This window comes from Microtus pennsylvanicus, chromosome 9 (genome assembly GCF_037038515.1).
Source record: "Microtus pennsylvanicus isolate mMicPen1 chromosome 9, mMicPen1.hap1, whole genome shotgun sequence".
In the NCBI taxonomy this organism is placed as follows: Eukaryota; Metazoa; Chordata; class Mammalia; order Rodentia; family Cricetidae; genus Microtus; species Microtus pennsylvanicus.
The window spans coordinates 97,845,177-97,857,756 of record NC_134587.1 but is presented as its reverse complement, the minus strand read 5'-3'; the positions used below and the strand labels follow the sequence as shown (position 1 = coordinate 97,857,756).

Genomic DNA, 12,580 nt, shown 5'->3' with positions numbered 1-12,580 from the left:
TTCCCCTTATTTGTTGTGATGAAAATTACTTTGATAAAAGCAACTTAATAAATAAAGGGTTTATTCTATCTAATAGCTCAAGGGTACAGTTCATTGTTGTGGAGGACATATCAAAGTTGGAGGTGCTTGAAGCACCTCTATTTCATTTACTTGGCATTCTCTTGTATAATAGCTTTCAATATAGGTTTGATAGCACTTCCATAGTAGGTGAGAGTGTGCACCAACTAAAAGAAACATAAGAAACCAAAAGAGAAGTGAGAATGAAGATGTGAGCAGAGGGGAGAAACAGTGTGTGTGATGCTAGAGAAGTGGAGTGATTGTTGGAGTCTGGATCTGATTGCTGGAAGAGATGGATTGCACTGAGCAAATAGATTCAAGGTTTACATCCAATAGTTCTCTGTGAACAATAGGGCTAAAATAAATGTTGCTAAGATTATAATCTTATGTTTAAAATCATGCAATTATTTTCTTTTGACAAAGGGGACATAGGAATATGAGACAGAGAAATCTTTAAAATTCACCATGAAATTCAATAAACTTCAATTTAATGTTTTAATTATGAACTGTAAGAATTTTATCCTGTCCTTTCTATTCTCAAACATCTGTTAATGCTAAGTAAGATAGTTTCATAAATAGCCGTGAATAACTAAATGATTGCTCTTTGTTAATAAACATTTGTTATTTGATAACTTTTATTTATTTATTTTTAATATGTTTATTTATTAAAGATTTCTGTCTCTTCCCCGCCACCGCCTCCCATTTCCCTCCCCCTCCCCCAATCAAGTCCCCCTCCCTCCTCAGCCCGAAGAGCAATCAGGGTTCCCTGCCCTGTTGAAAGTCCAAGGAACCACCACCTCCATCCAATTCTGGTAAGATGAGCATCCAAACTGCCTAGGCTCCCACAAAGCCAGTACGTGCAGTAGGATCAGAAACCCATTGCCATTGTTCTTGAGTTCTCAGTAGTCCTCATTGTTCGCTATGTTCAGTGAGGTCGGTTTTATCCCATGCTTTTTCAGACCCAGGCCAGCTGGCCTTGGTGAGTTCCCAATAGAACATCCCCATTGTCTCAGTGTGTGGGTGCACCCCTCGCGGTCCTGAGTTCCTTGCTCGTGCTCTCTCTCCTTCTGCTCCTGATTTGGACCTTGAGATTTATGTCCGGTGCTCCAATGTGGGTCTGTGTCTCTGTCTCCTTTCATCGCCTGATGAAGGTTAATATTCAGGAGGATGCCTATATGTTTTTCTTTGGGTTCTCCTTATTTAGCTTCTCTAGGATCACTAACTATAGGCTCAATGTCCTTTGTTTATGGCTAGAAACCAAATATGAGTGAGTACATCCCATGCTCCTCTTTTTGGGTCTGGCTTACCTCACTCAGGATAGTGTTTTCTATTTCCATCCATTTGCATGCAAATTTCAAGAAGCCCTTGTTTTTTACTGCTGAGTAGTACTCTAATATGTATATATTCCATAATTTCTTCATCCATTCTTCTATTGAAGGGCATCTAGGTTGTTTCCAGGTTCTGGCTATTACAAACAATGCTGCTATGAACATAGTAGAGCATATATTTTTGTTGTATGATAAGGCCTCTCTTGGGTATATTCCCAAGAGTGGTATTGCTGGGTCCAGGGGTAGGTTGATCCTGAATTTCCTGAGAAACCGAAACACTGCTTTCCAAAGTGGTTGCAAAAGTTTGCATTCCCACCAGCAATGGATGAGTGTACCCCTTTCTCCACAACCTCTCCAGCAAAGGCTATCATTGGTGTTTTTTATTTTAGCCATTCTGACAGGTGTAAGATGGTATCTTAAAGTTGTCTTGATTTGCATTTCCCTGATCGCTAAGGAAATTGAGCATGACCTTAAGTGTCTTTTGGCCATTTGAAGTTCTTCTGTTGAGAATTCTCTGTTCAGCTCAATGCCCCATTTTATACTTGGGTTGATTAGCCTTTTACGGTCGAGTTTCTTGAGATATTTATATATTTTGGAGATCAGACCTTTGTCAGTTGCGGGGTTGGTGAAGATCTTCTCCCAGTCAGTGGGTTGCCTTTGTGTCTTAGCAACAGTGTCCTTTGCTTTACAGAAGCTTCTCAGTCTCAGGAGGTCCCATTCATTCAATAAGGTCCGAAAAGTCTGTGCTGCTGAGGTTATACGTAGGAAGTGGTCTCCTGTGCCCATGTGCTGTAGAGTACTTCCCACTTTCTCTTCTATCAGGTTCAGTGTGTTCTGACTGGTAGTGAGGTCTTTAATCCATTTGGACTTGAGTTTTGTGCATGGTGATAGATATGGATCTATTTTCATTCTTCTACGGTTGACATCCACTTTTCCCAGCACAATTTGTTGAAGATGCTCTCTTTTTTCCATTGTATACTTTTAGCTTCTTTATCGAAAATCGGGTGTTCATAGGTTTGTGGGTTAATGTCAGGGTCTTCTATTCAATTCCGTTGGTCAACTTCTCTGTTTTTATGCCAATACCAGGCTGTTTTCAATACTGTAGCTCTGTAGTAGAGTTTGAAGTCAGGGATGGTAATGCCTCCAGACAATCCTTTGTTGTATAAGATTGTTTTGGCTATCCTGGGTTTTTTGTTTTTCCCTATAAAGTTGATTATTGTCTTCTCCAGATCTATGAAGAATTTTGGTAGGATTTTGATGGGGGTTGCACTGAATCTATATATTACTTTTGGTAGAATTGCCATTTTTACTATGTTGATCCTCCCAATCCAGGGGCAAGGGAGATCCTTCCATTTTCTGGTGTCCTCTTCAATTTCTTTCTTCAAAGACTTAAAGTTCTTGTCAAATAGATCTTTCACATCCTTGGTCAGAGTTACCCCAAGATATTTTATGCTATTTGTGGCTATCGTGAAAGGTGATGCTTCTCTGATTTCCCTCTCTGTTTCCTTATCCTTGGTGTATAGGAAGGCCACTGATTTTTTGGAGTTGATCTTGTATCCTGCCACATTACTAAAGGTGTTTATCAGCTGTAGGAGTTCTTTGGTAGAGTTTTTGGGGCCGCTTATGTATACTTTCATATCATCTGCAAATAATGAGAGCTTAACTTCTTCTTTTCCGATACGAATCCCCTTGATCCCCTTATGTTGTCTTATTGCTATTGCCAGAACTTCAAGCAATATATTGAAGAGTTATGGAGAGAGTGGACAGCCTTGCTATGTTCCTGATTCTCTTTCTTGGATGGGGTTTTGTGTGGTTTTGGTATCAGGGTAACTGTAGCTTCATAAAAGGAATTTGGCAATGACTCTTCTGTTTCTATATTGTGAAATACATTAAGGAGTATAGGTATTATCTCTTCTTGGAAGTTCTGGTAGAATTCTGCATTGAAACCATCTGGTCCTGGGCTTTTTTTGGAAGGTAGATTTTTGATAACGGTTTCTAGTTCTTCGCGACTAACAGGTCTATTTAGATTGTTCACTTGGTCTTGATTTAGTTTTGGTATGTGGTACTTATCTTAAAAAATGTCCATTTCTTTTGCATTTTGTAGTTTTGTGGCATACAGGCTTTTGTAGTAAGATCTAATGAGTCTCTGAATTTCCTCTGTGTCTGTGGTTATGTCCCCCTCTTCATTTCTGATCTTATTTATTTGTGTGTTCTCTCTCTGTCGTTTAATTAGTTTGGATAGGGGTTTGTCGATCTTGTTGATTTTCTCCAAGAACCAACTTTTTGTTTCATTGATTCTTTGGACTGTTTTCTGCGTTTCTATTTTGTTGATTTCGGCCCTCAGTTTGATTATTTCCAGTCTTCTACTCTTCCTGGGCGCGTCTGCTTCTTTTTTTTTCTAAAGCTTTCAGGTGTGCTGTTAAGTCTCTGATGTATGCTTTCTCTGTTTTCTTTAAGTGGGCACTTAGTGCTATGAACTTTCCTCTTAGCACTACTTTCATAGTGTCCCATAGGTTTGAGTATGTTGTTCCTTTATTTTCATTAAATTCAAGGAAGACTTTAATTTCTTTTTTGAATCTTACTTGACCCAGGTGTGGTTCAGTAGTTGACTGTTCAGTTTCCATGAGTTTGTTGGCGTTCTGGAGGTAGGATTGTTGTTGAATTCTAACTTTAATCCTTGGTGATCTGATAAGACACAGGTGGACACTCATAGTTTTTTGTATCTGTGGAGGTTTCCTTTGTTTCCGAGTATGTGGTCAATTTTTGAGAAGGTTCCATGATCTGCAGAGAAGAAGGTATTTTCTTTCCTATTTGGGTGGAATGTTCTATAGATGTCTGTTAAGTCCATTTGCTTCATTACCTCCAGAAGTTCTCTTACTTCTCTATTAGGTTTCTGTCTGATTGACCTGTCTCCTACTAATAGTGTGTGTGTGGTTTGATGTCTGCCTTGAGTTTTAGTAATATTTCTTTTACATAAGTGGATGCTTTTATATTAGGGGCGTAAATATTCAGGATTGAGACATCATCCTGACAAATTGTTATTGTTATGAGTATAAAGTGTCCATCTCGATCTCTTCTGATTGATTTTAGTTTGAAGTCAGTTTTGTTAGAAATTAATATGGCCACACCTGCTTTTTTCTTAGGACCATTTGCTTGAAAGACATTTTCCCAACCCTTTACTCTGAGTAGGTGCCTGTCTTTGTGGTTGAGATGTGTTTCTTGCAAACAGCAGAATGTTGGATCCTGTTTTCGTATCCAATCTTTTAGCCTGTGCCTTTTTATAGGTGAATTGAGCCCATTAATATTAAGTGATATTAATGACCAGTGGTTGTTTACTCCGGTTATTCTTATTGCTTTTGGTAGTAGAGATTGTGTGTCTCCCTTCTTTGAGATGTGCTGGTGAAGGGTCACTAGATGCCTGGGTTATTGTAGGCAGTGTTGGCAGTGTTGGATTCCTTGGGTTGCGATTTTCCTTCTATTACTTTCTGTAGGGCTGGATTTGTGGCTACGTATTGTTTAAATTTATTCTTATCCTGGAATGTCTTGTTTTCTCCATTGATAATGAACGATAGCTTGGCTGAGTATAGTAGTTTGGGTTTGCATCCATGGTCTCTTAGCTTCTGCAGTACATCTATCCAGGACCTTCTGGCTTTCATAGTTTCCATAGAGAAGTCAGGTGTAAGTCTGATCGGTTTACCTTTATAAGTTACTTGCCCTTTTTCCTTTGCAGCTCTTAATATTCTTTCTTTAACCTGTATATTTTGTGTTTTGATTATTATATGGCGAGGAGATGTTTTTCTTTGATCCAGTCTGTTTGGTGTTCTGTATGCTTCTTAAATATTCAAAGGAATATCTTTCTTTATGTTGGGAAAGTTTTCTTCCATAATTTTTTTCTTTTTACTTTATTTTTTTTTAATTTCTTTTTTTTAAATTTATTTATTTATTAAAGATTTCTGTCTCTTTCCCGCCACCTCCTCCCATTTCCCTCCCCCTCCCCCAATTAAGTCCCCCCACCTCAGCCCAAAAAGCAATCAGGGTTCCCTGTCCTGTGGGAAGTCCAAGGAACCCCCACCTCCATCCAGGTCTAGTAAGTTGAGCATCCAAACTGCCTAGGCTCCCACAAAGCCAGTGCGTGCAGTAGGATCAGAAACCCATTGCCATTGTTCTTGAGTTCTCAGTAGTCCTCATTGTCCGCTATGTTCAGAGAGTCTGGTTTTATCCCAGGCTTTTCCAGACCCAGGCCAGCTGGTCTTGGTGAGTTCCCAGTAGAACATCTCCATTGTCTCAGTCTGGGCCTTTGAGCTGTGATTCTTCTCCTTCTTCTATTCCTACTATTCTTAGGTTTGGTCTTTTTATTGTGTCCCATAATTCCTGAATGTTTTGTGATGTGAATTTGTTGGCTTTGCAGTTTTCTTTGATCAGAGCGTTTATTTTCTCTATGGTGTCCTCAAATCTGAGATTCTTTCTTCTATTTCTTGTATTCTTTTGATTATGCTTGTTTCTGTATGCTTTGTTCGTTGACCTAGATTTTCCATATCCAGCTGGTCCTCAGTTTGTGTTTTCTTCCTTGCTTCCATTTCAGTTTTCAATTCTTGAACTGTTTCCATTAACTGTTTGATTGTTCCTTCTTGGTTTCCCAGGGTATTATGTACGTATTTACTCATTTCTTCAAATTTTTGGTTATACTTCTCATCCATTTCTATAAGGGCATTTTTCACATGCTGTTTAAGGGACTCTATTGCTTTCATAAAGTCAATTTTTTTCCACTTCTTCTGTGTTAGGGTGTTGAAGACCTTCTATTGTAAGATCATTGATTTCTGGTGTTTTCATGCTGTTTTTCAGATTATTGGGTGAATTCTTGCCTTGGCGCCTGCCCATCTCCTTCTATCGATGCTATCTAAGGGGTCTGTTGAAACTGGTTCAGGTTTCCCTGCTGGCCAGGGGCTCCTCTTACAAAATGCCCTTGCTCTGTTTCCTGGTTCCTGCCGGGGATCAAGATCCCTCTCACCCCTCAGAAGGGTTTTCAGGAATAGGACCCGGCTCCTCCTTTGCCAGGTACCTCCCCAAACGAAGGCCTAACTCTTTAATTTAATTGTAGTGGGGCGATCTGCTCTCGGTGTTGTGCGAAGTCCCTGCAGCCTGCTTCTGCTGCCACGATGGTTCCCGCCACCTGCAGCCTGAACAGCTAGGGCTGTTACACAGAGAAACCCTGTCTCGAGAAACCAAACAACATAAATTGGAATATGAGGGATGGACAGGTGGCTCAGTGGTTAAGTGAGTTTACTGTTACCACGAAGGACCTGGGTTTGGTTCCCAGCACCCACATGTCACTCTCAGCTGCTTATAACTCCAGTTCTGGGGGACCCTATGTCCTCTTCTGACCTCCAATAACACCTACACACAAGTGGAACAGATAAACTCATGCCGGCACACCAGCATTCAGGTAAATTTTTAAAATTTGGAATATTAGCATTCCCTTATTGACACAAGTAGATTTTGCTAATAATAATTTCCCTCTGTAGCTGTTTTTTTTCTCTTTGTTCTTTGGGTGCCCACGACACAGCCACCAAATAAATGCTCAGAAGCTAATTCTTTCTTACACATGCCTGGTCTTAGCTTGGCTTATTTCTAGTCAACTTTTCTTAACTTGAATTATCCCATCTACCTTTTGCCCCTGGACTTTTATCTTTCTCTATTCTAGATGCCTTTCTTTATCTCTTACTCTGTGGCTTGCTGTGTAGCTAGGTGACTGGCCCCCAGTGCCTTCTCTCCTTCTCTTGTTCCTTGATCTTTTCTTCCCATTTCTCTTCCTATTTACTCTCTCTCTGCCTTCCAGCCCCACGTATCCTTTCTCTTTCCTTGCTATTGGCTCGTTCAGTTCTTTATTAGACAATCAGGTGTTTCAGGCAGGCACAGTAACACAGCTTCACAGAGTGAAACAAACACAGTGTAAGAGAATGCAACATATCTTTGCATCATTAAACAAATGCTCCACAGCACAAACAAATGTAACACATCTTCACCTAATATTCCATAACACCCATCAATATACTTCAGAGCAAAGTCCCAGTCCAGGAGGAGTCACTGAATTGCCTGTGGATGTCACATGCCTTCATCTGGGCAATTAAGTCTCATTCTTGATTTTTTTAAAGTGTCTAGACCAAGTAATTTTGTATAATCTGTGTTGAAAATATTATTTATTATTTCCGCATTTTTGAACAAAGCCAACAAGAGAGAGAGCCTTCATCTGGGACAGGGAAGCATGGTCAAGGGACAACCGCAGCCCACTCTCTATGTTTTTCTTGCCTGGCCTGTGGCCCTGCGCCTGCTCCATCACATTATCAGACTCTGGTTCTTTCTTTGTGCAGTTTTTGAGCCTTTGGAAACTTGTTGGGTCTTCATCTGTGTGCGGGCATTCTTACGTGTCAGCCGACCTACCCTTCCTGCTTTCCTCCTCACCTCCTATTTGTTAATTTAGATCTTTATTTTCTCTTCCAATATTTTGCTTGTTTAATTTTGGTGGTGTTATAACTCCTTAAATTGAATTTTATTTTTCTCTATATTCTTTTAAAAAATAAAGCATTTAAGGCTCTGAGTTCCCAATAGGGATAATTTAAGGCTATGAATTTCCAATAAGGATAAAGCATCGCATATGTTTTGTATGGAGTGTCCTCCATTATTGCTTTCTGTGAGGTTGGTAATTTTAGGTTCATTTACATTTTAGTAAAAGACTGCTTTGTATCATTCCTTGTAATTTCCAAGTAATTAAATGGCTTTGAATGGAGTCTCTTTTTACTGTTTGTTTCTCCCATCCCCCCTTCTTCTATCATAAACTGCGATCAGAAAATATGCCCTAGAAAATTTCCACTTTTATAAATTGTCCTAGAATGTCCTTTGAAAACACAGACTGGATTAATTTTTTGTATGTGTTCTACTAAAAAGCAAAAGAAATCTAGAACTTGGGGCAAATGTAATCCCAGCACCAGGAAGACTAAAAAGCAGGCAGTTTCTTCAAGTTCAAGGCTAGCCTGGGCTACATAGACATGTCTCAGGGAAGGAAAGGGGGGCAGTATAAGATGGACTATTCCATGTATGTTTTAGATCAAATTTGTAAATTTCATGTGTATTTCTTCTCTATTTCTATCTATACATTTTATCTGTTGGGTTTTCTAAGTGTAAGCAATGTGTACATCCTATTATAACTGTATTTTTACTTCCTCCTCCTCCTAGATTCTGCTTTTGTGCACCTTCTGAAAACGATGCACATGACCAGTGTCTGTTGTACCCACATTTCCCCCTTCTCCTTCTGACATAATAGTTTTCACCCCGTTTTGGGAGCTCACCAAGGCCAGCTGGACTGTGACTGAAAAAGCATGGGATAAAACCGGACTCTCTGAATATGGTGGACAATGAAGGCTGCTGAGAAGCCAAGGACAATGGCACGGGGTTTTGATCCTACTTCATGTTCTGGCTTTGTGGGAGCCTAGCCAGTTTGGATGTTCACCTTCCTAGACCAGGATGGAGGGGGGAGGACTTTGGACTTTCCACAGGGCAGGGAACCCTGACTGCTCTTTGGACTGGAGAGGGAGGGGGAGAGGAGTGGGGGAGGGGGAGAGGAGTGGGAGGAGGGGTAGGGAAATGGGAGGCTGGGAGGAGGCGGAAATTTTTTTTCAAAGAGAAAGAACCATAAAAACTGGGTTTTAATGATACAGAAATAGTACATGGTACATTGATTTCCATAGCAGCACTTCAATCGTCTCTAACAAAATTAAGGCTACATTGGAGCATTCTGACAGAAAGGGACTGTTTTATACAATGTTATTCATGTTTTCATAAACAAAACAATATTCTTCAGGCAAAAAAATTTTAACAAGATACCAGTAAAGGAAATGGAATACAAAATGTGTTCCTTTGGGTTAGCCTGATAATAGTCACACACCCCCTAGGGAGTATCAGGGGATTTTTTTTAATGAATACTTTGAGTATGAGGGCGACTCTCCAGAGTTAACATCCCACAATACAAGGCTATTTCATAATATAAAAGCAAAGACAGTTGCATCTCCTGCATAATCCCTTTAGAATGAAGAACTAGTGAACATCAACAGTATTTAAAAGCACAAGAGAACTGTGCAGAGGCCTACGGTGCCTGGAAAAACCATCCCTACATCCACAGCCCTTCTCCCTCAAATCCGTGGGGAAGAAAATGAGAACTCAAATCTGACGACACTAAACTGTCAGCACTGCCAGGAGAGTGGCCAGGACCCTGCGTACTCCTGAGGATAAAGTAATGCCATTTAAGGCCACCCACCAGCAGACTCAGTAAAACCATATTATTTCTTCCTCAAGGCACTCAAAAAAGAAAAACGATTTAATATCCTTGGGCCATAAGAAGAAATATTTACTTACATCCTCAATGGACTAAAAGATTTTAGACGTCACAATTAAAATTGTATCTTTCCAAAAATATTATATTATCAATGCAATAAATTCAATAAACTTAAAGAAAACAAAACTTAACTTCATTTAAACTAAACTTCATTAAAACTTTTAAAAAACCAACAAAACATACTTCCTAGAGTGCAAAATGCTTATTAACTACTTCAAGAACACAAAAGTAATTTGTTTAAAAACACAGGAATCCTTTGCTAAAGGGCCATCAACACAAAAGACACCCATTGCCCGCAATGGGTGCCAGCTGGAAGGAACATGGTGTTAAGCTTTGTGCTTGGCCTCTGCCCCTTTCAGATGACATGTTATTTGTACAAGCTCATGGTTGGACTCTGGTACATGCACATGTACGCATCACAAAGAAGTCTGCGTGCACAGCCTCGAATCCTTCTGGAATCCAAGAAGTGCAGCTCCTCCGGAGACATCTTCAAGTACTCTCCCACTTCAGGGCAGGGTGTCACTTGTGGAATGTTGAAGCCATTCTGACCCCCTAGGGAGAGAGAGAGAGCTCTCATTAGGGCAGCAAACTTCTAAGTCCTCTTGGCAGCCTGTCCCACCAGAACAATTTTACTATCCTAGAATTTAGTGAAGACTGACTCCCAGAATCAAAAACAAAACAAAACAAACAAACAACAAACTTTGTTTGACTTTCAGTTTCTAGAATTACGGTCTCCTTTTATTGGCTTCTGAGAGGGTTCAAGCAGAGAAAAGTGGAAAAAAAAAAAAAACAAACCTGGTAAAAGGACATGCACTTAGGAAAAGCTGCAGTCCCGATTTGCAGGCTGCTACTCTAGGCCCCTCAGACTTTTCTTTCCTTCCCAGACACTAGCAGCCTGACACTTTTCCACAAGAAGCCAATTGTGAGCGCTACTGTTTCCCTATGTTTTAAGAACATACTTGCATACCTCTAGCATGGCTGATTTAGATACTAATCATCAGAACGCGCATGTGCTCTGATGATCAGATTTGCTCTCCCAGGTGCGTTCCCAAAAGTTATGCTGCTAATGCTGAGTCAAGCGCACACAGGGGTGGGCTGTGCCCTCAGGCATCAGAGCTATGCAGAAATGAAGAACTGTTGGTCTACAGCTTGGGCCTCTGGTCAAGAAGCCGTCACTCGGTGCCTCTGGTTATTAAAGTGTCAACACCTGAAGACCTGGGGAACTAGGGCTTGGAAGAAGAGCTGTAGAGTAAATGGGGTATGGACAGGTACTGTGACAAGTACCTTACTACCAAGACCCCTGTCACTCAAGTGTGTACTAAGTAATGACTAAGCTTCCTAAAAACATCTCAATGAGTAAAGGTTTCTTCCTGAAATAAAATGCATGAGATCAGGAAGACTGAGGTAAATACAAACCATGCAACCTTCACCACCTTTACCGTTAGCTTAGACAATAGAAAAACAGGCATGATTTCCATGGCCAAAGTATCCCACAGAGTTTGGCATTTATGTCCTCAATAAATGGCTACTCTACTGTATATAAAAATGCAAGGAAGAAGATGGTAAAATCAGCTCTAAATAAATTTTAGGATCTTTTTTTCTTCTTTTGAGGTGGGACAAATTGAAACAGGTTCTCACTATGCAATACAAACTGACCTTTGATTCACAATCCTCTACTTCCCAAGTCTGGGATTATGGCTAGGATTCTTTAACAAATCCATGTAAGGACCAAGATGGCACAACATTATTGCTCCTTAGTTTGAGGAGCAGAATTAGTAATACCCTTTGAAGATTGAAGTCCGTCACACTGTGGTATCCTTTCAAGAATCTGCTCACAAAATACCCTATTACCACAAACACATGCTCTCACTAGGAAGCATCTCCCTCCAAAAGACAAGTTTTAAATACCATCTCGATCAGCCATGCTGTCAAAGAAGAGCCAGGCTGAATCATCCTTCCCATACTTCACAAAAGCGACATAGTGGCTAGTTTCTATGCAGAGAACAGCAAATAACTCCATCTTCTGGCAGGGGATGCAGCCGTGTCTCCAGTCCCAGTCAGGCAAGTCTTTGTGAAGTGATACTGGGTGATAGGTATGATTCATTCTCTTTGGATGGAGGTGAACCTAAAATGGACCATGAAGAAAATACCACAAGTGAGCTAAATGCCATGTTTCAAGGGCAGACTCTAATCACTTTCATTGACCACCACAGCCAAGTTCTATACACACACACACACACACACACACACACACACACACCGGCAGAAGAGACATGAGCAATAACATTTACTGTGAATGTTTAAAATGCCCTTTGACTCTGACTGGTGCAGTGAGTGTGGATTACCTGAGTGCAGCAGGTCTTACAGAACTGCTTGATCTTCCCTGCTGTGATGTCTGGGTCTTCATAGCAGTCTCTACACTCGAATATTGCGAGTCCCCCACAGATGCGGCACTCCCTGGGAGCTAAGCAAAGAGGGAAGGAAGAAGCCTTTTCAAAAAAAACATTCTGTCATTAAAAATAAAAGCTATACTTTGAAAACAAGAATGCTTGGGGGTTGGGGAGAAGAAAGGCCTAGTCCTCTCTGACCCTCTTAAAATTTCATTTGGATTTTTTTTTTTGTATCTGTAGTATTTTTAAGGACTTTTTTTCATATAACCATTTTTGTTAACCTATTCTAGAATTGTTCTTCTGGTCATGAAATGTTCAAAGATATAAAGTAAGTATTGAAGACTAATAGCACATATGATCTTAAGTCAGTAAGTAACAATCACTGCCATTATGAACTTTCTGTAACAATTTTACGTCTG

At 40.3% G+C, this 12,580-nt stretch overlaps 1 protein-coding gene across 1 annotated transcript in view; it reads right to left on the bottom strand.

Annotated features, from left to right (window-relative positions):
- Positions 1–9,090: 9,090 nt before the first annotated feature.
- The window catches only part of LOC142857832 (ubiquitin carboxyl-terminal hydrolase CYLD-like), a 29,923-nt gene continuing 26,433 nt past the window's right edge, over positions 9,091–12,580 (bottom strand). Inside the window, exons 13-15 of the mRNA XM_075986845.1 lie at positions 12,117–12,235; positions 11,680–11,896; positions 9,091–10,323 (exon numbers count right to left, since the gene is read on the bottom strand). Of these exons, the coding sequence (XP_075842960.1) occupies positions 10,139–10,323; positions 11,680–11,896; positions 12,117–12,235 (521 nt within the window). The 3' untranslated portion in view covers positions 9,091–10,138. The remainder of the gene's footprint in view (positions 10,324–11,679; positions 11,897–12,116; positions 12,236–12,580) is intronic.